Raw genomic sequence first — 24,963 nt, 5'->3', positions numbered from 1 at the left:
GGCCGGCGCGCGGGGCGGGGCCGGCGCGCGGGGCGGGGCCGGCGCGCGGGGCGGGGCCGGCGCGCGGGGCGGGGCCGGCGCGCGGGGCGGGGCCGGCGCGCGGGGCGGGGCCGGCGCGTGGCGCCTCCCGTGAAGCCTCGCGCGGGGAAGGACCGGAACTCCGGCCGGCGGCTGGTTGATAATATGGCGGTAGGAGGTTCCTGGGCGTCGCGAGGAGGCGGCGGGGCCCACGCCAGGAGGAAGGGTCTCTTTTCGGGCTAGTGCGGCGGCCTCTGCGGGCCGGAAGTCAGGACCGGTGGCTGAATGAGGGGAGCTGGGCCGTCCCCGCGACAGTCCCCCCGCGCCCTCCGCCCCGACCCTGGCCCCGCCATGTCCTTCTTCCGGCGGAAAGGTAGCTGAGGGGGCGCGGGCGGAGAACCAGGGCGGCCTCGGGCGGCGGCGGGCGGTGGGTCTGCGGGGGCTTCCTGCGGGGCAGCGAGGCCGTGGGCCTCCGCGCAGACGCCAGTGCGTGCCTCGCTGTGCTCCGGGCCGCAGGGAGGGGGAGGCGGCCTCCTCCGCGAGGTCACCGGGAAATTGCCCACTTTTGGAAATTGGTCCACAATTGTTTGCGGAAACGTATGCAAGTTAATGACTGTTCGCGAAAGAATCGCTTTTCGGGTGCGTGTGCGTACCTGCGTCTATTTACACTGTGGATCAAGAAAAAGGAAATTCCTTTCGTAGCTTGTTGCGGAAGTCCCTGACTTCAGAATATTGCGAGCTGTATGTATAAAAGCAACATATAAAAATTTTCAACTAGTGCTTCTTTCCAGTTTGCATATTTTTTTGCGCGGAGGAGGTCCTGCTGTTCCTAAAATGACATTACTAATTGCTAAAAGTTCCCAAATGAAGAAGACTGCTCCTTTTGACGACCTAGCACGTTTACTAACTACTGGAACGCTAACTTCATAAACAAAATACTTATATTTCTGATTTTCAAGTTTAATCGTAGATGTCCCGTTTTCAGTAGATTTTGTGTGTGTATGCTGGATTGTTGCATTTTATGTAAAACGTACATGTCCAAAGTGAACAAGTGTCTTGAGGTGACAGTGGTTCTTGTATAAATCCTTGCTGCTTCAGAGAAACTGTACCAGATCAAAACTGGTTTTGGAAAAACACTGAACTAAATCAGGGACTTCGGTTCACCTGACAGCTCTGCCTACTAACTGTGTAGCTACTTCTCTGTCAACTGAAAATTAGTTGTTCCCTAAAGGCTTCATTCAACTGTGACTATGAATTAAAGCATTCCTTTTAAGTGCATACAAAGTTTGGTGAATGAATGAAAACGCTGCTGAATAAATGAAACCCAGTAAAGTGGTACAAGGAAGTAAGGTACCTTTCCGTTAATAAGTGTGTAATTTGACAGGTTTGTTTGTTTTTAAATTTTTTAAATTTTTATTGATTTCAGAGAGGAAGGGAGAGGGAGAGAGAGAAACATCAATGATGAGAATCATTGATCGGCTGCCTCTCCTGCACGCCCCCTACTGGGGATCAAGCCAACAACCCGGGCATGGGCCCTTGACCGGAATCAACTCGGGACCCTTGAGTCCGCAGTCCCACCCACACTCTATCCACTGAGCCAAACCAGCTACGGCTGTTTGACAGTTTTGAAGTGGTTAGTTGTTTTTGTCATTTATTTGTAGGGGGGTGGGGGTGGGGAGCATTTTATGTATAGTGAGACACATTGCGTGTTGCACAATGGACTGTTGTCTCTATTCAACAAATACTGTTTGCCAGGCACTGCGCTAGGCCCTCGGTGTAGAGCACTGAATGAGACCAAGTCCCTGCACCCATGGGCTTTCGTTAACTGAGAGAGTACACAGTCAATCTCTCTCTCTCTCAGTTGAGTACAGTGTTTAGAAAGTGGTAACTTGGCTGAAGAAACATTTAGGTTGGGTGTTAGAGAAAGGCCTCCGCAGGTGGCCTCGAAATTTAGAGCTGAGGGACCAGCAGGAGGTCGCATGTAGAGGCCAGGGGATAGCATTCCAGGCATAGAAAGGCATGTTCGAAGGTGGGGAGGGAGGGAATTTGGTGCCCTTCAAGAAAGTAAAGAAAGGCCATGTGACTCAAGCTTGGGGAAGGAGACGGGTCAGATGATCCAGAGCATTATAGGCCATGTGTAGGTTTTATTCCAAGTGCAGAGACAATATTTTTAAAATTTCAAAGAGGAGTGACTTGATCTTATTTTATGTTTTAAAAAGATTATTCTAGATATATTTTGGAGACTGAATGTGATGAGAATGGAAGTTGAGATGGTCTTATTTACTTAGGACTCTCATCCAGTCTTTAAATACCATTTTAAAATATTACTCATATGCTGATGTTCCCAAATTTACACCTCCACTGAATTCAGACTGGCCTGATCTGTTGTCAGTCCACTTTATACCTGTGCATAATAGATATCTAATTAATAGACTATTGTTAGTTATTACTGTTGATATATATAATTAGATACATCTTTAAATTACTGTATCTAAAACTTAACTCCATATACAGTTGTTCTAAACCTGTTCATCTGCTTTTCTCATTTCAATAAATGTCATTTCTGGCCTTTTCACTGCTCAGGCTAAACTTTATTACATTTGTAGACCTCTCTTTCACTCCTCTATTTAATTTATTAGCAAATCTATTAGGTATACCCCAGGACATATCCAAATTCAGCCACTTCTCACCACCCTCGCCTAGGCAGTCATCTCTATTTAGGTTGGGTGGTTAAGGAAGCCCTCTGAGAGGATGCCATTCCAATCTCCGTTTAAATGTCACGAGGAGGCTGGTTTTGTGAAAATTGAGGAAGCAGCATTATTTTGCTTACGGTTTGGTTTCCTTTCTTTCATCGTTGACCCCTATGGTATATTTTCAAAATATCTGTTCAGATTCCTCTAGTGGCTTCCATAATCTAGGTCCCATTTCCTCGTTAGGTTCATCTCCTGCTCTCCTCCATCACTCTTCCATTTATATTGCCCTCCTTGTCCAGTGTATTCCCACCTCAGTGCCTTTGCACTTGTTCTTTCTGCTGGAAACAACTTCTCACAGACACCTACCTATTTTGCTTCCTTATCTCTCAGGTTTTTGATCAGTTGTCATCTTAGTGAAGCTTTCATTGGCCATCCTACTTAACATTGCAGTCACTGGCCCTGCACTCCCATCCCCTTGCCCTACTTTATTTTTTCTCTATAGCATTTATCACCATCTGCTTTACTATGTATTTTATTAGAATGTACATCCAAGCCGACTTTTTATTTTTTATTTTTATGGCTGTATCTGTGTCTAGGTTAGTGCCTGGAATATAGTTAGGAATTTAGTAAATATTTGTTGAATAAGTGAATAAAAAAATAAGAGAAATATCAGGTAGCAATTGGTGCTGTGCAGGGAATTTAAACTGATGTGGGAGCAGACCCAGGATAACAATTTACATTAAAGGGACAACTTGTCTGACAAAATGGTATTTAACTAAGATCTTAATGAGGAGAGAGCCAGCCTTTTAAAGATAAAAGGAACTACATTCTAGCTAGAGAGAACTGGTAGTACAAATGTCCTGAGGCAGGAATGAGTTCCCTGTGTTCAAGCAACAGAAAGAAGGTTGTAACTCACTTGGAGAGGAAGGGAATGGGGTAGGTTTTAGAGGTAGAGATAGCACTTGAATAAGTGAGTGGAGTGAAGAAAAAATTGGAAAAGCTTTGGGCTCAGAGTTTGGAGTAAAAGGAATCAGGAATTCTCTTTTGGCTATTGTGAGCTTGCCATAACATTCGGACATCCATATGCATATGTCACCGAAGCTGTTGGATGTACAAGTTTGTAGTCCTGGAAGGAGGTTAGAACTCCAGATCTGGATTTAGAAGTACTATGCATAAATGATAAAGACATGGAACTATATGAAATCACCTAAGGCAGTGATGGCGAACCTTTTGAGCTTGGCGTGTCAGCATTTTGAAAAACCCTAACTTAACTCTGGTGCCGTGTCACATATAGAAATTTTTTGATATTTGCAACCATAGTAAAACAAAGACTTATATTTTTGATATTTATTTTATATATTTAAATGCCATTTAACAAAGAAAAATCAACCAAAAAAATGAGTTTGCGTGTCACCTCTGACATGCGTGTCATAGGTTCGGCATCAATGACCTAAGAACTACATATAATACAGATAGTCCTCGGGTTACATTGGACTCGATGTATGTCGTTTTGTGGTTACGTTGCCATCTCCAATTTACTTATTAAAAAAAAAGGACTGTCATTTTGACGTATGTGCTTTATATTTTTTACTATTTATTTACCACAAGTAAAGGTCAGGAATTGTTATCTTTCCTTTAATTTTTTTTTTTACTGTTTCACTTTATTACTGCTGTGTCTGTGCTCCATGTGAGTGACGTGGGTGCTTATGTAGGTGGGTTCTGACTTACAGCAAAAATCGCGTTAGGTCGCGCCGTAGGAACGGATCTCCGACGTAACCCAAGGACCTACTGTATATATGAATTAGGTTGAACAGCTAAGCTACCAAAACAAAGAGACACTACAGATAGACGTTTATTTTTCTCTTGTGTAACAGTCCACGTTCCTGGTCATTGGGTGTCTTTGCTTCACGATGATTAAAGGATCGTTTTCTTCCCATCTTGTTATTTCTCTTTCCTTTGGATTGTGGGCTGTTTCATCAAAGGCAGGCCATAGCCTCTTCTGTCTGTCCTTTGTCCTCTCACTCATGGTAAGGGGAAAAAGTATGAAGGAATGAAGTTTTGGCCAGAAAATTGGACATTCCATTTCTATTCATATTCTGTTGGTGAGAGCTAGTCATATGGTCATAGATAACTGCAAAGGCTTCTGGGAAATGAAAAATAATGGGCCAGTTATGTGCCAGACTGTAGTTAAGGGGAGGATGAGTTCGGTGGCCTGATAGCATCTCCCGCCATACTATAGACAAGACAGGAGCCTAGGAGAGGGCTCTGAGATTAATCCAGAATTTAGAAGTTGAGGAACATCCATCCTTGGCCAAGGAGAATTGAAAATAAAATGTCAGGGATGTAGGAGTGCAATGTCATGGAAGCTAAGGAAGATAATATTTCAAAAAGGGGGAGTATTGTGTGGAGTGTTATCTGCAAGGTCAAGATAAATAGAACTATCTACTCAATTTGATAATGTGTAAGTGATCAATGACATATAAGAGTGGTGTCAGTGGAATGGATTGAGGGAAGAATGTGAAATGAGGAAAATGGAGTAATTAAGAATACCTTTTCAAAAAACTTGGCAGTGAAAAGTAACAAAAAGTGACAATAGCTGGAAGGGGATGTTGGGTTGAGATGTGTTTTTGTTTTATTTTTAAGGAATGATTCATTAGAGAGGGAGAGGTTGATTTGGAAGAGAGGGTGTAGCTTGCATGAGTGAAGTTCTTGAGAAGACCTGTGGAGTTGGGATTAAAACCTGGATATACAAATATTGGCTAGGATCCACTGCTGCTGGAAATGTCAATTGGTACATCCCCTTGTATGAAGTTTAAAATCCTCAAGCAGTACTCTGTGTTGTTCATAGATGCATAAATCTGTTAAAGAGTAAAAATGCGGTAGAAACAATAAGCATTCAATTTATGAAATTGTTTCTCTTGGGAGAGGAGTAAAGAAATCAGGGCGATGTTTCAGTTGCACCTGCAATGTTTTATTTCTTTTAAAAGTTCTTCTGAGCCGAAACCGGTTTGGCTCAGTGGATAGAGCGTCGGCCTGCGGACTGAAGTGTCCCGGGTTCGATTCCGGTCAAGGGCATGTTCCTGGGTTGCGGGCATATCCCCTGTAGGAGATGTGCAGGAGGCAGCTGACTGATGTTTCTCTCTCATCGATGTTTCTAACTCTCTATCTCTCTCCCTTCCTCTCTGTAAAAAATCAATAAAAATATATTTAAAAAATAAAAAATAAAAAAATAAAAGTTCTTCTGAAACAAATTTGACAATGTTAAGATTTGATAAATTGGAATATACCTCATATTAAGGTCTGTCTTTTAAGTTTTAAATGTTTCATAATGAAAAAAATACATAAGAAAAACTTAGTAGTACAAAATAAGGCAGCAGAAATAAACCTAAATGGATCCATAATCACAATAAACGTAAATAGACTAAAATCCATATGGCTAAATATATAGTAAAAAGTCCATATAGCTAAAGATAAAGACTCAGTTTTGATGATAGACTGAAATGAACCCTTAAGCCATTTACCAGAGAGACAACCGAAACATAAGGGCATAACAAAATTTAAAATAAATGGGTAAATTCACTAGACAGATGTTCATCAGAAGAAAGTTTGTGTCACAGATGAAATATTTTAAAGTATAAAGCAAAAATATTTTTGTTAGGGCAAAAAAGGTCACTACATTATAAAATGAATAGGGTACTAGGAAAATAAAATTCTGAACTAGTTTGTACCTAATGTCAGTCTCAAAATATTTAAAGCAAAATATACAGTTACCAGGAGAAATCAACAAATTCAGTCATAGTTAGAGTTTAGGAATGCTGTGTTTTAGAAATAAACAGAAATGGACTAACCCAGACAGTTTAAATATGGATTGGATTCCTCCTATGTACTATCTATACTAATAAAAGGGTAATATGCTAATTAGACTGCATAGACCGGATGTCTTCTGGACGTCCTTTCTGACAAAGCCAGGGCCATGGCCGGCCTGCAAACCTCCCACAGCCCCTTGTCCAGGCCTGCCCTGCCCCGCCCCCCAGCGGGGACCCCCACCCCAATCGGGGGTGTGGCCGGCCTGCAAACCCTCAGAGGCCCCAAGCCCAGGCCGGTCCCGCCCTCCAGCAGGGACCCCAACCCCAATTGGGGCGTGGCCGCCATGCAAAAACCCGGCAGACCCTCGCCTAGGCTGGCCCCGCCCCCAGTGAGGACCCCCCACCCCAATCCGGGGCCCCCTTCAGGGCAGGCCAGCCATCCCCACCCATGCACCAGGCCTCTATCCTATATAATAAAAGCCTAATATGCAAATCGACTGAACAGCAGAACAACTGGTGGAACGACCAGTTGCTATGACATGCATTGACCACCAGGGGGCAGACGCTCAATGAAGGAGCTGCCCCCAGCCCGAAGGCCCCAGACTAGCCAAGGCGGGTGCCAGCGGGGGGGGGGGGGGAGCTCCCCCCCACCCCGATCACCCCACTGGTCGCCTCACAGATCAGCCCCGATCGCTGGCGAGGCCTAGGATCCCTAACTTTGCACAAATTTTGTGCATCGAGCCTCTAGTTTAAATAGAGAAAAGATCATGGGAAGGTTAAAAGTAAAAGGACGGGAAAATACCATCACAGATCTACAAACAAAAAGAAAGCTAGCCTAGCCAGTGTGGCTCAGTAGTTGAGCGTCGACCTATGAACCAGGAGGTCACGATTCGAATCCCAATCAGGGCACATGCCCGGTTGCGGGCTCGATTCCCAGTAGTGGGGCATGCAGGAGATAGCCGATCAATGATTCTCATCATAGATGTTTCCCCCTTCTTCTCTGAAATCAGTAACAATATATATCTTTTAAAAGGAAAGTTAATGTCTTTATAATAGCACATACATGAAAAAAGAAGGAAAAATTAAGTTTGGGAGGGGCGGAGAACAAAAGAGTCATTATTTTGGGGTAATATGATTATATAGATAGAAAATTCAAGAAAATCACATACCATTAGAACTCAAAAGAGTTTGGCTGGGTTTTAAAAATATCCAAGTACAGTAGATCCTCAGGTTATATTGGAGATCCATTCCTATGGCGTGATATAACGTGATTTTCACCATAAGTCGGAACCCACCAACATAAGCATCTACGTTACTCACATGGAGCACAAACACAGCAGCAATGAAGTGAAACAGTAAAACAAATTTAAAAGATAAATTCCTGACCTTTACTTGTGGTAAATAAATAATAAAAAACATAAAGCACATATGTACATACGTTGAAATGATGGAACTTTGTTTTTTTTTTATAAATGGCAGATGACAATGTTACCACGAAATGACATACTTCAAGTCTGACATAACCCGAGGACTGTCTGTATTTAAAAATCAATTGTGTTCGGTCAGCATGGCTCAGTGGTTGAGCGTGGAGCTGTGAACCAAGAGGTGATGGTTCGATTCTTGGTCAGGGCACATGCAGGCTCAATCCCCAGTGTGGGGCGTGCAGGAGGCAGCCGATCTATGATTATCTCTCATTGATGTCTCTTTCTCTCTCCCACCCCCTTCCTCTCTGAAATCAATAAAAATATATTTAAAATGAAATAAAACTCAATTGTGTCTCCCTGTATTCTAGTTAAAACAAAACACTCAAAGTTTTAAGGAATTTACAAAACATAATTGTACATAAAAGAAGAACCAAATAAATGGGAAGGTATACCATGCTTGTGGATAAAAAGATTTAATACCAGAAAGATGTGAACTCTTCCAACTTAATCATTAAGTTAGTGATGTTTAAAAAGAAATTCCCCTGGGAGTTTAGGATAAGGAGAATTTGATCATATAATTAATATTGAAGATAGTTTTGGAAAAGATAGATAGAGGACTTGGCCCTGCCATAGGCTTATTATATAGTTTAGTAATTAAGACAGTAGAATTGAATGCCCAGAAACAGATCATGTATATATGGGTGCTTGGTAAATAAAGAGTTCCTATTCACTTGGGACTAAATGATGCTTGTTATTCCTCTGGCAAAATAAACCCTATACAATAAAGAGGTAATATGGCAATTGACCCTCACGCTCTCACAAGATGGCTGCCTACGACCAGGCCAGCAGGAGGGTTAGTGAGGGACAACCAAACGACTGAACAAGCAGGCTGCGTGGGGCGACCAGGCTGGTGGGGCGGGGGGGATGTGAGGGGCAACCAGGCTGGCAGGGGGCAGTTGGGGGCGACCAGGCCAGCGGGGGGTGGGGTGTAGTTGGGGGTGACCAGATCAGCGGGCGGGGGGGGCAGTAAGGGGTGACCAGGCTGGTGGGGGGGGCAGTTAGGGGAGATCAGGCTGGCAGGGGGCAGTTGGGGGCAACCAGGCCAGCGGGGGGGTGTAGTTAGGGGTGACCAGGTCAGCAGGGGGGGGCAGTAAGGGGTGACCAGGCTGGCAGGGCGGCTAGTTAGGGGCGATCAGGCCGGCACACAGAGGCAGTGAGGGGCCATCAGGCAGGCAGGTGAGCGATTAGAAGCCAGTGGTCCAGGATTGTGAGAGGGATGTCCGAGGGGTCCCAGATTAGAGAGGGTGCAAGCTGGGCTGAGGGGGCCCCCTCGCCCCCAGTGCACAAATTTCATGCACCGGGCCTCTAGTAAATAAATAATGAATGAATAAGATTCCCTATCTTTTATTATATACATTCAGGGTTCAACAAACGTTTTATGTAAAAGGACAGATAGTAAATATTTTAGGCTTTGCAGGCCATATGGTCTCTGTCTCACTGTCTATCCTTGAAGCCATAGGCAGTGTGTATATCAACACTAATAAAAGAGAAAAATTGTGATTTGCGTACGAAGATACCCTTTTCATTGGCTAATCAGGGCTATATGCAAATTAACTGCCAACTAAGATTGGCAGTTAACTGCCAACAAGATGGTGGTTAATTTGCATATGTAGGCACAATGCAGGGAGGTGAAAGGGAAAGCAGGAAGAAGCCCCCTGCCACTGACAGTGATCAGAAACCCACGGGGGAGCTAAGAACTGGGGGGCAGGGCAAAGGTGGCCCTGGGGCCGCCTTTGCCCTGCCCCCCAGCCATGATCGGAGAATCAGGCACCTTTTCCACCCTAGCCAGTGATAGCAGGAAGTAGGGGTGGAGCCAGCGATGGGAGCTGGGCACGGTCGAAGCTGGCAGTCCCAGGAGCTAGGGGTCCCTTGCCTGGGCCTAAAGCGGAGCCCACGATCGCGGGGCCGCTGCAGCTGTGGGTCCCCGCTGCCCAGGCCGAACACCTCAGCCAGAGGCATCCTGCAGGGGCAGGAGCAGAGCCCGCGCAATCGCGGCGCCCCCCGCTGCCACTGCAGGTCCCCGCTGCCTGGGCGGACGCCTAGGCCAGAGGTGTCAGGCCTGGGCAAGGGGCCGATCCTGCGATTGGAGGGTGATGGGGGTCAACGCCTGAGGGCTCCCAGTATGTGAGAGGGGGCAGGCTGGGCTGAGGGACACTCCCCTCCACACACACCCAGTGCGCGAATTTCGTGCACCGGGCCCCTAGTATATATATAAACAAATGGACATGGCTATGCTAAAATAAAACATTATTTAAAAAAAAAACCTTGTAGTGGCACCCTAGCTGGTTTGGCTTGGTGGATAGAGTGTTGGCCTGTGGACTGAAGGGTCCTGGGTTCAATTCTGGCCAAGGGCACATGCCTAGGTTGAGGGCTCAATCCTCAGTAGGGGACGTGCAGGAGGCAGCCAATCAATGATTCTCATCATTGATGTTTCTATCTCTCACTTTCCTTCTCTGAAATCAACAAAAATACATATTTGGAAAAAAAACTGGTAGTGGGATGGATTTGGCCCATGTGCTATATAGTTTGCCAACCCTTGATACACAGAAATAAATACCAAGTAGATAAGAGCCAGAATTTGAAAAAGCAAAACTTGAAATCGTATAGAAGAAAATAGAGGGAGGATAATCTGATTTGGGGCAGGAAAGGGTATTTTAAAAAATAAGGCAGGAAAATACAATCCACATAAGTAAATTTGACGTTAAAATAAAAAAAAAACTCATACAATAAAATATACCTAAGGCATTTGCAGTGCAAACAACAAAAGATTCGTATTCAGGATATGAATAGGATTTCTACAAATAAAAGACAACATGAATAAGCAGTCCATAAAAGAGGAAACTTGAATAGCCAATGAACATAAAAGGATGTTACATCAAAGAAAATCAAGGAAATGAATTAAAAACACCATCAAATACCATTTGGGAACTATTAAGTTGGCAAAAATTAAAAGTACCAAGGATATAAATATGAAGTACAGAGGTAGTGTAAATTGATATCACTACTTTTGTAAAAGAAAATGCAAATAATATGTTACCCAGCAGTGCCATTACTAGGGATTTATCTTAGAGAAATTCTTATGTATACACATAGGAAGACATGTACTCTATAGAATGTTCATCACATCAGTGTTTGTGGAAATTAGAAACTAAAATCTAAATGTTACTTAACAGGAAAATGGGTAAATAAAGGCATATTTATTTAAAGGAATTAAGCAGCTAAAATGAACTAGAGCTACATGAAAACTAGAATTGCATCAATATAGACAAATGTTGAATTATATGAATACAAGTGTAAGATATGTGTACAAGAACATAAGCATACCTCAGAGATATTGTACGTTTGGTTTCAGACCACTGCAGTAAAGCAAATATCAAAGTGAGTCACAAATATTTTGGTTTCCCAGTGCATATAAAAGTTCTCAACCTGTGGGTCACGAACCCTTTGGCGGTCGAACGACCCTTTCACAGGGGTCGCCTAAGACCATCCTGCATATCAGATATTTACATTACGATTCATAACAGTAGCAGCCTTACAGTTATGAAGTAGCAACGAAAATAATTTTATGGTTGGGTCACAACATGAGGAACTGTATTTAAAGGGCCAGAAGGTTGAGAACCACTGGTCTATGAAGTGTGTAAGCAATAGCACTATGTTTAAAAAACAATGTACATACTAAAAAATACTTTATTGCTAAAAAATGCTACCCATTATCTGAGCTAGTGGAGGGTCTTGCCTCTGACGGTGGCTGCTAACTAACTGATCAGGGTGGTGGTGCCTGTACAACAGTAATGACGTTTGCCGCATTGATTGGCTCTTGCTTTTGTGAATGCTTTCTCTGTAGCGTGCAATGCTGTCTGATAGCATTTTACCCCCATAGAACTTCTTTCAAAATTGGAATCAGTTCTCTCAAACCGTGATACTACTATTTCAAGTTTATGTAATGTTCTGAATCCTTTGTTGTCATTTAAAAAATGTTCACATCTTCACCAGGAGTAGATTCCATCTCAAGAAACCATTTTCTTTGCTCATTCATAAGAAACAACTCCGATCTGTTAAGGATCTATCCTAAGATTGCAACAATTCAATCACATCTTCAGGCTCCACTTATAATTTCTGTTCTCTTGCTGTTTCCACCACATGTGCAGTTAGTTACTTCTTCCACTGAAGTCTTGAACCCCTCAAAGTCATCCATGAGGGGCTGGACTCACCTTCTTCCAAACTCCTGTTAAGTTGCTATGTTGACCTCTTCTCATGAATCACAAATGTTCTTAATGGCACCTAGAATGGTAAATTATTTCCAGATTTTCAATTTACTTTGGCAACTATAGCCTTACAAAGTATATTTTTTAATAAATATATTTGAAAGTTGAAATTACTCCTTGGTCTATGGGGTGAATATTGTGTTAGCAGTCAATGAAAACAACACTAATCTCATTGTGCATTTCCATGAGAGCTCTTGGGTGGCCAGGTGCATTGTCAGTGAGCAGTACAATAAAATCTTGATGCAATGGACTAATTCAGGCGAGGGGGTGTCCATTAAAGCCAAAAGTCTGTTATATAATAAAGTAGGTTTTCTGAATGCATATGTTAAAAATTTGACAAATTAGTTTACCTGTTTTTACTTATATAGATAGGTTTGTGTAATTAAATTAAGTATGTATGAAAAGTTTAATTCCACAGAAAAGTTTTCTATACATACTACACTCACTAGTCACTGTGCGTAAATAAATGCATATGGCTGGGGTGTGGCTTAGCACACATCCAAACCTTGGCCAGCACTCATTAAAACTGCAGCAGAGAGGATGTGAGGGCGATCTGGCTGCGACATCTGTCACCCCATTGATCGCCAGGGTTGATTTGGCTGATCTGGCTGGCTAGGCGGGTATCCCCCTCCTCCCTCACCGATCCATGTGCGTCCCTCCCGAAGCTGCGTGCTCGGTCGAAAAGGACGAACTCCCCCCCCCCCCCCAGGAGAGGACCGGTCTTCTGTCAAGGGTATACGAGTAGCTGCGCTCCCCTGCTAGAACCTCCAAACAAGCTCTCAAAACTGCAGCAGAGGCCTAGCTGGTTTAGTTCAGTGGTTAGAGCGTTGGCCCTTGGACTGAAGGGTAACAGGTTTGATTCCTGTCAAGGGCATGTACATTGGTTGTAGGTTCAGTCCCTGGCCCAGTCAGGGCATATGCATGAGGCAACCAATCAATGTGTTTCTCTCTCTGTCTCTCCCCCTCCCACTCTCTCTAAAAATCAATGGAAAAAAAATATCCTAGGGTGAGGTTTAACAACAACAAAAAACCTGCTGCAGAAAGTCATGGCTGCAGAAAGTCATGACATGGGACAACAGAACCAATTACCACACAATGCATGGTGATCATGTGTTAATCATTTCCCAAACAGTGTTTAAGATCGGTGACCTTGGATTTAAATATGTAGATATGTAATATTTATTTATGGCAGTGAAATTATTACAGTATTTTTTCTAACATAAGGCCTATTTGCTAAAGTTTGTTTAAAATAACAGTAAATTAATAACAAAAATAACCTGTTGATTTAATTATAAGTGAATCTTAGTTCAAAGCATTTTAAAATTAACAGGGTGTTAATTTTCACATATGACATATGGACCAGAAGTTTTGTCCATTAAGTCTGAAGTCCGTTGAATTGAAGTCCAAAAAATTGAGGGTTTACTGAAATACATTGAAAGGAGTATTTTCTTCTGAGCAGTAGGTCTCAACAGTGAGTTGAAAATAGTAAAACATCTTATAAACAAATGTGCTATTATCCAGGCTTTGTTGTTCCATGTATAGAGCACAGTCAGAGTAGATCAGCATAATTCTTAAGGGCCCTAGGATTTGTGGAATGGAAAATGAGCATTGGCTTTAACTTAGTCATTAGCTGCATTAGCCCCTAACAAGAGAGTCAACCTGTCTTTTGAAGCCAGGCGTTGACTTTTCTCTAGCCATGAAAGTCCTAGATGGCATCTTCTTCCAATATAAGGCTGTTTTGTCTACAGTGAAATATGTTGTTTAATGTAGCCACCTTCATTAATCATCTGAGCTAGATCTTCTGGATAACTTGCCACATCTACATCAGCACTGGCTGCTTCACCTTGCACTTCTGTTATGGAGATGCCTTCTTTCCTTAAGCCTCATGAACCAACCTCAGCTAGCTTCGAACTTTCTTCTGCAGCTTCTTCACCTCTCTCAGTCTGACAGCAGTGATCAGTACCTGAAATGATCTTAACTTATTTTTGTCCATGTTTGTCTCCACATACTTGCATGTGGACTTCTTTTTTTTTTTTTTGAAATATATTTTATTGATTTTTTTACAGAGAAGAAGGGAGAGGGATAGAGAGTTAGAAACATCGATGAGAGAGATCGATCAGCTGCCTCCTGCACGCCCCCCACTGGGGATGTGCCCACAACCAAGGTACATGCCCTTGACCGGAACCGAACCTGGGACCCTTCAGTCCGCAGGCCTACGCTCTATCCACTGAGCCAAACCGGTTCGGCACATGTGGACTTCTTGAAGGCAGGACTATCTTCTCCGAGCCAGGGAAGTACTTGGTACATAATAGGCACTCAAATATTTGTTGTGGATTGATTTATCAGATACTATGAGAGCTAGTTATTTCCTGCTAGTAGCCTTTAATGTTTAAGAGCACAAATAGAGAGATGAGTACATTTGGGATTTATTTTGATAGGCTTTTCATGATGAGGTTAAAGAAAATTTAATGTTGGAAAAACACAAGAAAAGTAAGGAGGGTTGAAAATAGTCTTATGTTAGATCTGTAAGAGTTCACACTTGGCCTAGGCTGCCATGCACCTTCCTTTCTTAGAAATCTTGGTAGTGTATCTGCAGTAGAATTTCTACTGTTTTGTATGATAGAGGAGAGATTGTATAATTTTTTAAGAAACAAATTGTTAAACCTTGAGTATTAGAAGTTTAAATTAAAATGTTTTTAAGTTTGGAATGTTTGTATTTGGTGCTGTGGGGGGAAATACACAATAAATAAGATATGATGTACAACCAAAGAACTCTTTCTTCAGCATGCATCTAGGAGTGGGTTGTACATAGTAATAATATCAGCAAACACCCTAAATTTACTGTGTGGTAGTTACTCCTCTAAGCCCTTTACAAGTATGTATTTTTTTCATCCACACCCCTCTAAGGTAGGTATTCCTAGTATTGACCTAATTTCAGATATCAATGAACTTGAGACCCAGAGGAGTAAAGTACTTTTCCATGATCACATGGCCAATAGGCAGCAGAGTCAGAAGTTGGGCCCAGGTATTCTGACATTTTCTCTCCATAGCATACTCAGTGTCCTTGACTGAATGCTGTCCAGAGGTCACTTCCTTAGAGAATCTCCCCTGATGCATGCCCTGCCCCCTGCCCCCAGGCAGTTAGTCCCTCCATGTAGAATTTTGAATACTTATCTGTTAGAATAAAGCTCATCTAATATTTACAATGTCTAGAATGTATCTTTTTTACTATAAAGGTTGGTCATGAAGCTCTTTTTCTTCTAGTGAAAGGCAAAGAACAAGATAAGACTTCAGATGCCAAGACAGTTAAAGGTGAGTTCAGCAATATTCCATTGTATTAAAAAGGGATGTGCTTTGCATTTATGAGCTCTTCAGTCCTGTTATCCTCTCCCTTCATTTGCCATTCATCATTTCTTCCCTTTTTTAGAGTTATTTGTGATTAACTTACTTCCCTGTTTAACTTTTATATTCCCCAACAACTAGCATATAATAAATTGGTTTTCACTAAGCATCTGTTGGCTGTTCTAGTGATTACAGTGAATCAGTGCCTTCCTTGTTAATCACACATTTGATTGTTCCCTAAAAGTGATTAGTTGATTTTATTTTAAAACAGCAAAAATCGAAAAATACTCTTAACTAACAGCTAGCTGAGTGAAAGCACTGCCACTTGCCAGGCTTGGTTTTCTGTTTGTCCACCACTGTGGATGGTAACAGTTTTCACTTCATTACTTTGGATGAATGGCCTTACATTTATTCTGAGAGCTTTATTTGAATCAGTGTATTAGCCCTATTTATAAGACATTCTTAGTTTATACTCTCTGCTGTAGTTTTGACTGACTTCATTCTTTCAATGTACAAAGATTATAATGGGAAAATTATAATGGAAATTATTTCCATAGCCATTACATATTAATTTTATAAATAGATGTTATTTACATGAAATCTGTGGGTTGCTACTTATTTAGATTTTTCTTTCAAATGTTTATATGTTGTGTGACTGGCATTGAGTATTAACTCTATATGTTCAGTTTGCCGGAGACTATTTATAACTTAAGAGATTTGTAAGATGGTTTCCTGCTTATTTCTGATCATTTAATGCAGCGGTTCTCAACCTGTGGGTCGCGACCCCTTTGGGGGTCGAACGACCCTTTCACAGGGGTCACCTAAGACCATAGGAAAACACGTATATAATTACATATTGTTTTTGTGATTAATCACTATGCTTTAATTATGTTCAATTTGTAACAATGAAATTGGGGGTCACCACAACATGAGGAGCTGTATTAAAGGGTCTCGGCATTAGGAAGGTTGAGAACCACTAATCTAAAGCCATTTGAATTCCACATTAGTTCATACTGCCCTCCAATTTGATTGGCATTGATAGAGGCTAAAAGCCCTTAGCAAGCAGAGGCTTATGAAGACTAGATTTGATGGTAGTAGGAAGGAGGGATCGTGATGGCTCAGGCATATCAGTCTTGTACACTAACAGTATAACTTTGGAAGTCATGTAACTTCCTTCAGATTCTTCATTTGTAGGTTAAGAGGGTTGGCCTACCTAACTTCTACATTTGTACCAGGCTAAAAAAAGTTCCATGTTTGTACTCTATTTATGACTGTATATAATCTGTGCTTAGCATTCCTGACATAATTAAAAAAATAATTTGAAGACAGCTTCATTGCATAATTCTCCCAACTCTTGTTGAATAATTGATAAATATAGATACCTGGAAACAGGTATGGACATTCATGTTTTTATCTGCTTTATTCTATAAACACGTCTCAAGGAGTAATAGATTAAATTACAGTACTATGTATTTTGTCTTTCATAAGAACTATTACCAAGTATTACTCAGATTCTGTGTCTGGGAGCTATTTACTAAGATAGAGAGCACCTGTCTGTTGACTGCTCAATAAAATAAGTGGTGTTGCCCAGCCAGTGTGGCTCAGTGGTTGAATGTCAACCCATCAACCAGTAGGTCATGGTCAGGGCACATGCCTGCGTTGTGGGCTTGATTCTCAGTAGGGCATATACTGGGGATTAAGCCTGCAACCCGGGAATCGAACTGGGATGGTCAACCACTGAGCCATGCCGGTGGGCAAAAAACTTAATTTTTAAAGTTCTCTCAAAGCCCTCTTTTGAGAAAACAGGGGGCTTTAATAGAACCTTTAAGATAATTTTAAGAAACTATCAAATTTTAATTTTTAACAATTTTTTGAAAAATTATAGCCTCAAATCCTGTATATTCCCCACAAAAAAGCACTAAAAATCATGCCTTGCTGGAGGCTGCAGGACCAAGTCATATTGCAATCAATGCCATTTCTGCCAACATGGACTCCTTTTCAAGTAGCAGGACGGCAACACTTAAGAAGCAGCCAAGCCACATGGAGGCCGCTCATTTTGGTGACTTGGGTAAGTGACAGTCACTTTTTGTTAGCTTACAATAGGAGGAAGGAGTTCAGTATAGCATGTGAAATTCCTGACAAAGGATACTGAACTGTATAATTAAAAAATGTATACAAATTAAAATAACAGCTGTAAGTGTAATGGAAGCACTGTGTTTTGTTCCTATAAATACAAAATATAAAGGACACCCAATAGAAAAATTGGCCATGTCCAGAAGAAGAAATACATTTGGCTTGACTGTGAAAAAGATGCCTCATTTCACTGATACTCAAGGAAATGCAAATTAAAATAGGTAAATTTGCCTGACCGATTTGGCTCAGTGGATAGAGCGTCAGCCTGCAGACTCAAGGGTCCCGGGTTCGATTCCGGTCAAGGGCATGTACCTTGGTTGCGGGCACATCCCCAGTGGGGAGTGTGCAGGAGGCAGCTGATCGATGTTTCTAACTCTCTATTCCTTTCCCCTCCTCTCTGTAAAAAAATCAATAAAAATATATTTAAAAAAATAAATAGGTAAATTTTTTTAAGTAAATAAATATTTAAAGTTTGACAATTTGTTAATGTAGTTGCAAAAAATAGCCACTTCTTTTTAGTGGAAGTGCAAATTGGTGAAGATTTTTTAAAAGACAATTTGGAAGTATTTATCAAAATGTATATAATTTAGTCCTCGGTATGCTCACATGTATGCCCAAAGGTGTATACATAAATATGTATAAGGCTATTCATTGTGGTATTGTTTGTGATAGGAAAGAATCAGGAACAAGATATAAATACCCACTGATAGAGAAATAGTCAAATTTTGGTATACCCATACTCTGGAATACTGTGTAGCCATTTAAAGTCTGAAAAAGACATGGAGAAATGTCTGATATGTTAAAGTGAAAAAGCAGCTTACATAGCAGCATGTATAATAGGATCCCTGTTGTGTAAATAACTCCTTCCTCCACCCTCTGCACATGCGAAAAAAAAAAAAAAAAGATATGCAGGAGATTTCTTACAACTGCACATGAATCTACTATATCAGAATTAAAAGTTTAATTAAGAAAAATTGTAAGTCTTGCAGGGGATCAGGATTTCTTGAAGTTCATGAAACGGATGTCTACAAAGATGGACTAGCTAACATTGACAACAAGATAGTAAGGATGATGACATGTAAAATGCTTCAAAGGAAAATTATTTGAATAGCAAAGGATTAAGAAAAGCCCTTTTGAAAAATTGACGTAATCATCAGTTAATTTTATGAAAATAAACCTCTTCATGTCATCCTGTGAAAATTTAAAAAAACACACCAAGATTTGATTTTTTGTTTTTTTAATAGCTGTGGTTATAATCACAACTTAAATTTAGTTAAATGTAAAATAAACTTGTTTTTATTAAGTTTGGTTTTATTTTTTAAGATAAAATTCCAGAGCTACTCTTTATTCTGTTTTAAATAATATTGAGAGTTCATAACACTTTTCTAGCTATATCGACACAACCACAGTTGTTCCCCAGGATAAGTTCCTAGAAGTGAAGTTTTTTAATTGAAAATCATGCAGATTGCTTAAGGTTTGTTATCTGTTACTGAATGCTCCTCAAAAAACCTCTCATTATCAGTGGTCAGAGTGCTTCCTGTTCCATTGTGCCTTGCTAGTGCTTGTTACTATTTTTTTCCTCAATTTTTTTTTTATTGATTTCAGAGAGGGAGAGAGAGAGAGACATTGATGATGAGAGATAATCACTGATCAGCAGCCTCCTGCCTACGGATTGAACCCACAACCTGAATCAGGCAGGACCTACTGACTCATAGGTCGATGCTTAACTATTGAGCCACACCAGCCGGGCTATTATTTTTTGAAAAAATATATTCCAGTTTGACAAGCTAAAAAGGTTATCTTGTATTAATTTGCTTTTCTGGAATATTTTTTAAAATATATTTTATTCATTTTTATAGAGAGGAAGGGAGAGGGATAGAGAGTTAGAAACATCGATGAGAGAGAAACATTGACCAGTTGCCTCCTGCACACCCCCCACTGGGGATGTGCCTGCAACCAAGGTACATACCCTTCACCAGAATCGAACCTGGGACCTTTGAGTCCCCAGGCCGACGCTCTATCCACTGAGCCAAACTGGTTAGGGCAACTTTTCTGGAATTTTTAATGAGGTTGAATATTTTTTAAAAATTATTAGCCTTTTTTCTTTCTTTGGGACTAGTACTATAAGATTTTTTAAAAAATATATATGTATATTTTTATTTTAGGTAGGAAGGAAGTGGGAAAGAGAAATAGAAACATCAGTAATGAGAGAGAATCATTCATTGGCTGCCTCCCGCACGCCTCACACTGGGGCCCAAGCCCGCAACCCGGGCATGTGCCCTGTCAGGGAATCGAACCGTGACCTCCCGGTTCATAGGTTGATGCTCAACCACTGAGCCACACCGGCCAGGCCATAAGATTTTAAGAAAAGAGTTTACATGGTCTTAATCGTTGTAGTAAACCTAGTTACTAATAACTGGAAAGGAGCAGTGGGGAGGCCAAATAGTTTAGGCACGCCATTTGTGTGCTTTGCCACAGATCTCTGGGGGAAGGGACTAGACGGAGGAAGAATAGACGCATACCCAGTAAAGTCTGGGTGACATAGGGAAGGTACTTGTTTGTCAGTCAAACCTGGGAAGAGGTCATTGGCAAGAGTAAGCGTAGCCACTGCAAGCTCAGGAAGACTTGAGATATTTAATCTCCTAATAAACAAAGGAGTTTGCTCTCTGCGCCCTTGCTGGCTTGTGTTTGGGGACTCTTGGAACTCTTGTTGCAGAGCATGCTCTCTTGACTCCCCTCACTTGCCCACCTGGCTCACGGCTATGTGGACCACACACAGTGTACTAATGGACTGCAACTAGCCTGATGCTAAACGACTCAGCACCCCATGGAATGGGAGCTTTGGATGCTGACTTTGCTCCCAGCTCTGCTGAATCCCCAGCTGCACATCTTCCAGGATTGGATTAAGGGAAATGGGACTTTGGAAATCCAGAGATAATTCCACACAAATAAAAATCATTCATTCTCCTGTGCGAGTCTCAGATAATTCTTTTTTTTAAAATATATTTTTATTTATTTCAGAGAGGAAAGGAGAGGAAGAGAGAGATAGAAACATCAAGGATGAGATAGAATCATTGATAGGCCGTCTCCCGCACACCTCCTATTGGGGATCGAGCCACAACCTGAGCATGCCTTTGACCGGAATCGAACCCGGGACCCTTTAGTCCACAGGCCAACGCTCTATCCATTGAGCCAAACCAGCTAGGGCAATAATTCTTTTACTTGAGATATTGTAAGAACCCGACTCCCTAGTACCCACTGGGAAAGGGGATACCCCACTTTCACCAATAACAGTCTGAATTTCCATTTAAAAAGATGAGGATTATTTGAGTAACAAAGAGCTTTTTTAAATAATTTAAGTAAGTTTTGGACAGTAGTTTCTTTGCTTGTTTAGAAACCGAAACCATAGTATTTCAAGTTATTTATCCATTTAAATAGCTAGGAAGTAAACTTTATTTAAGGACTTTGATGCTAAAGTTGCCTAGTAGGTCAGTCTTAAACCATTTATTACTGAACTGCTAATTCTTTTGCTTTTTTTAGGCAGGTCTTGTCTGGACTACCAGATTCAAGAGGCCAAATCAAGTCTTTCAAAGACTCTTGAACAAGTCTTGCATGACACTATTGTCCTCCCTTATTTCATTCAATTCATGGAACTTCGGAGAATGGAGCATTTGGTTAAATTTTGGTTAGAAGCTGAAAGTTTTCACTCTACAACTTGGTCCCGAATAAGAGCATACAGTCTGAGCACAGTGAAGCAGAGCTCATTGGCTGAGCCTGTCTCTCCATCTAAAAAGCAAGAAACTGCAGCACCTTTTGTAACCGAGTCTCTTGACAAGAGATTAGAGGATTCTAGCTCAGCCCAATTGCTTGTGACTCAATCAGAAGAAAGTGACCTGAATAATAGAACTAGCAACACCCAGAATCGCTTGCTCCTTTCCGAGGAATGTGACAGTGCCCATTCTCTCCATCTTGAAATGGCCAGAAGAGAAGCTCATCAAGTTTCCATGGAAACCCAAGAATCCTCCCCCAGACTTACAGTAGCCAGTAGAAATAGTCTTTCTTCTCCACTAAAGGAATTATCAGGAAAACTAATGAAAAGTAAGTGTGTGATTTCCATCTTTCTCTTTTTCCTTTTTTTTTTTTTTTAGATCAGTGTACAAAGTGGAACTTGAGATGGAGAATAAAAGGATTAGACTTATTTTTTCTTCCATATTGACTTTTAAATTTGGAAAGATTTGGAGAGTGTCCTAGAGTAGGATCATGTATAAAAAAGGAACAGGGATAGATATAGTGATTGGATTCTCGAAGAAGAATGTTAGCAGAATTAACAAATGAAGGAAGGTCAAGTACCATCCTACTTATCCTTCCATAGATTTTTTAAATCAAAGCATTGTCCAGATAGGCTTAGTCCATCCTGTCTGTCTTAATTTTATTACACTTTTACTGTACTTTGCAAATAAATTTATATTTTAATTGGTAGTAAGTGACAGTTACTATGTTCTCATTTAGTAGTCAGGACACCTCTGTGAGGTAGGCTTTATTATTCTGTTTTGCATGAGAAAACCATGGCTTAGAAAGGTTAAGTAACTTGCCCTAGGTTTTATAGTTAGTGGGAAGCTAGAATTATAACCCAGGCATTTCACAGCAGCAACCTTTTTTTTTAATTCTCTGTTTGGAAATTACACACTCTTATTTTTCCATTATCACCTTCTGGAAATCTAATTAGACAGCCTTTGTGTTTTTTGTCCTACATGTTCTTTGTTTCCCAAAAGGGCTAGGTCCGTGGTCGGCAAACTGCGGCTCGCGAGCCACATGTGACTCTTTGGCCCCTTGAGTGTGGCTCTTCCTAAGCCTTAGGAGTACCCTAATTAAGTTAATAACAGTGTACCCGCCTATTAGTTTAAGTTTAAAAAATTTGGCGCTCAAAAGAAATTTCAATCGTCGTACTGTTGATATTTGGCTCTGTTGACTAATGAGTTTGCCGACCACTCGGCTAGGTGATTTTCTTTCTGTTTTTTCTCATTTGCTTATTTTTTTAGAGCGGTTAATGTTCACAGCAAAATTCTGGAGAATGTACAGATTTCCCAAGTACTGCCTAGCTATTGTTTTGGTTTAATTTTCTACCCCAGGGGTCCTCAAACTTTTTAAACAGGGGGCCAGTTCACTGTCACTCAGACCGTTGGAGGGCCAGACTATAGTTTAAAAAAAAAACTGTGAACAAATTCCTATGTACACTGCACATATCTTATTTTGAAGTAAAAAAAACAAAACGGGAACAAATACAATATTTGTATTTGCATGTGGCCCGCGGGCGGTAGCTTGAGGACCCCCATTCTACCCTTTTTGGGTCCTGGGGCAACTGTCTTTGAAAGTGCAAGCTTTAAGTCTCTTGAAATTGGTGCCTTTTCTCAGGGGAATGCCCTTCGGGTCTTGTACTTTTACCCATCTAGATTTGCCACTAGCTTCTACAGGTCCACAATTCCTTACCTGCAGTTCAGAAATACAGAAAGCGTTGACTGCCACAAGTTATTTTTAAACTGAACAAAACTTGACCTGAACTGTTATGAACTTATTGCAGAAATATGAATGTGTTTTATTCTGGGGTATTGTCCCTCATGCTGCTGGGATTATGGTAACGGTATATAAAAATACAGTACATTACCTCTATAAATGCCCTCACACCCTAGTTCTGAATCTAAAAGATTACCAGCCCCAGTGAGTTCAGACAAAGGAGCTGCTGTACTTGCTTCTGCCTCTCGTTTCCCGTCCTTTACCACAAGCTCTGGCACACTTTTTAAAAAGCATATGGGAGTTTGTTTGAACACCTAATCTGGCCTATTTCTGCAAATGGAAGTCCAACATCCATTTCTTACATTAAAATATACTGTATTATTTTTTAAAACTGTCATTGGGTGGTACTTAATAAAAAATAGAAATAGTAGTGGGGTTATTTTTAAAGTATCTGTTTTCTCCTTTTTCATTATTTTTAAAATTTATGTGCAGTAAATTGACTTTTTTGATGTATACTTGTATGAATTTTGACACCTGCATAGGTCCCTGTAACTGTCACCACAAACAGGAAGATCTTTGTAGTCAAATCCTCTGTATCCCGACACTTGAAACCTTCCATTGTCCACATCTCTAGTTTTGCCTTTTCCAGGGTGCCATATGAGTGAATTTGTATAGTGTGTAGCGTTTTTGTTTGTTTGTTAATTCTCATGCGAGGATATTTTTTCCATTGATTTTTAGAGAAAGTAGGAGGGGGAAAGAGAGAGAGAGAGAGAGACACACATTTATGTGAGAGACATCGGTTGGTTGTCTCCCACACATGCCCCCACTGGGACCAGGGATCGAACCTGCATCCCAGGTACATGCCCTTAACCAGGAATTACACCCATGACCTTCCAACCACTGAGCCTCACCAGCCAGGCTGTATTACATAGCTTTTGAGTCTGGTTTCTTTTACTCAACATAATAGCTCTGAAGGTCATCCATGTTGCTTATATCAGTAGTTCATTGCTTTCTGTTGCTAGGTAGTATTCCACTGTATGGCTGTACTATCCATTTACTTGTATGTTATTCCAGTTGTTGATGATTATGAATAAAGCTGTTGTAAACATTTGTTTACAGGATTATGTGTGAACAAAGTGTTATTTCTCTAGGGCAGATTCTTCTTAGGGGTGCTGGATTATGTGATAAGCGTGTATTTGATTATCTAAGAAACTACCAGACTGTTTTGTAGAATGACTGTACCATTTTGCATTCCTATCAGCAATATCTGATAGTTCTATTTCTTGTTTCCTTGTCAGCACTTAGTATAATTGGCTTTTTGTTTATTTAGATTTTTTAAAGCCATTCTAACAGATGTGTAGTGATAATCTCATTTTGCTTTTCCTGTGCATTTCTCTAATGGCTAATGAATGATATTGAATCATGTACATATTTGCCATCTATCCTCTTTGGTGGATTATTCAGATCTTTGCCATATTTTGTTGTATTGCTTGTTTTATTATTATTGAATTTTGAGCGTTCTCTATATGTACTGGATATAATACCTTGATTTGCAAGTGCTTTGTCCTAGTTTATAGCTTGACATTTCATTCATTTAACAGTGTCTTTCACAAAGCAAAAGAACCTTTTGATAAGTCCACTTTATCTACCTCTCTTTTATATATTTTGCTTTTGATGTCATATCTAGGAGCTCTTTTTGCCTAACCAAAGG

General features: G+C 40.9%; 1 protein-coding gene across 7 annotated transcripts in view; it reads left to right on the top strand.

Moving 5' to 3' along the window:
• The first annotated feature begins 122 nt into the window (after positions 1-122).
• AKAP10 (A-kinase anchoring protein 10) overlaps positions 123-24,963 on the top strand; it is a 110,487-nt gene continuing 85,646 nt past the window's right edge. For 3 of the 7 annotated variants that reach the window (XR_009449045.1, XR_009449046.1, XR_009449047.1), the window contains exons 1-4: positions 123-391; positions 15,531-15,578; positions 17,494-17,676; positions 21,282-21,839. Coding sequence is in view for 3 of the 7 variants with exons in the window: in XM_059668481.1 (XP_059524464.1) it covers positions 304-391; positions 15,531-15,578; positions 17,494-17,676; positions 21,282-21,839 (877 nt within the window). In the remaining 4 variants the exon portion in view is untranslated. Of the gene's footprint in view, positions 392-12,153; positions 12,291-15,530; positions 15,579-17,493; positions 17,677-21,281; positions 21,840-24,963 lie in introns of all 7 variants that reach the window. The other 4 variants (XR_009449044.1, XM_059668481.1, XM_059668482.1 and 1 more) reach the window with 3 other exon arrangements.

This window comes from Myotis daubentonii, chromosome 16, assembly GCF_963259705.1.
Source record: "Myotis daubentonii chromosome 16, mMyoDau2.1, whole genome shotgun sequence".
NCBI classification, from domain to species: domain Eukaryota; kingdom Metazoa; phylum Chordata; class Mammalia; order Chiroptera; family Vespertilionidae; genus Myotis; species Myotis daubentonii.
Note: the sequence above shows the minus strand (reverse complement) of the source record. Positions and strands in the feature narration are given on the sequence as shown.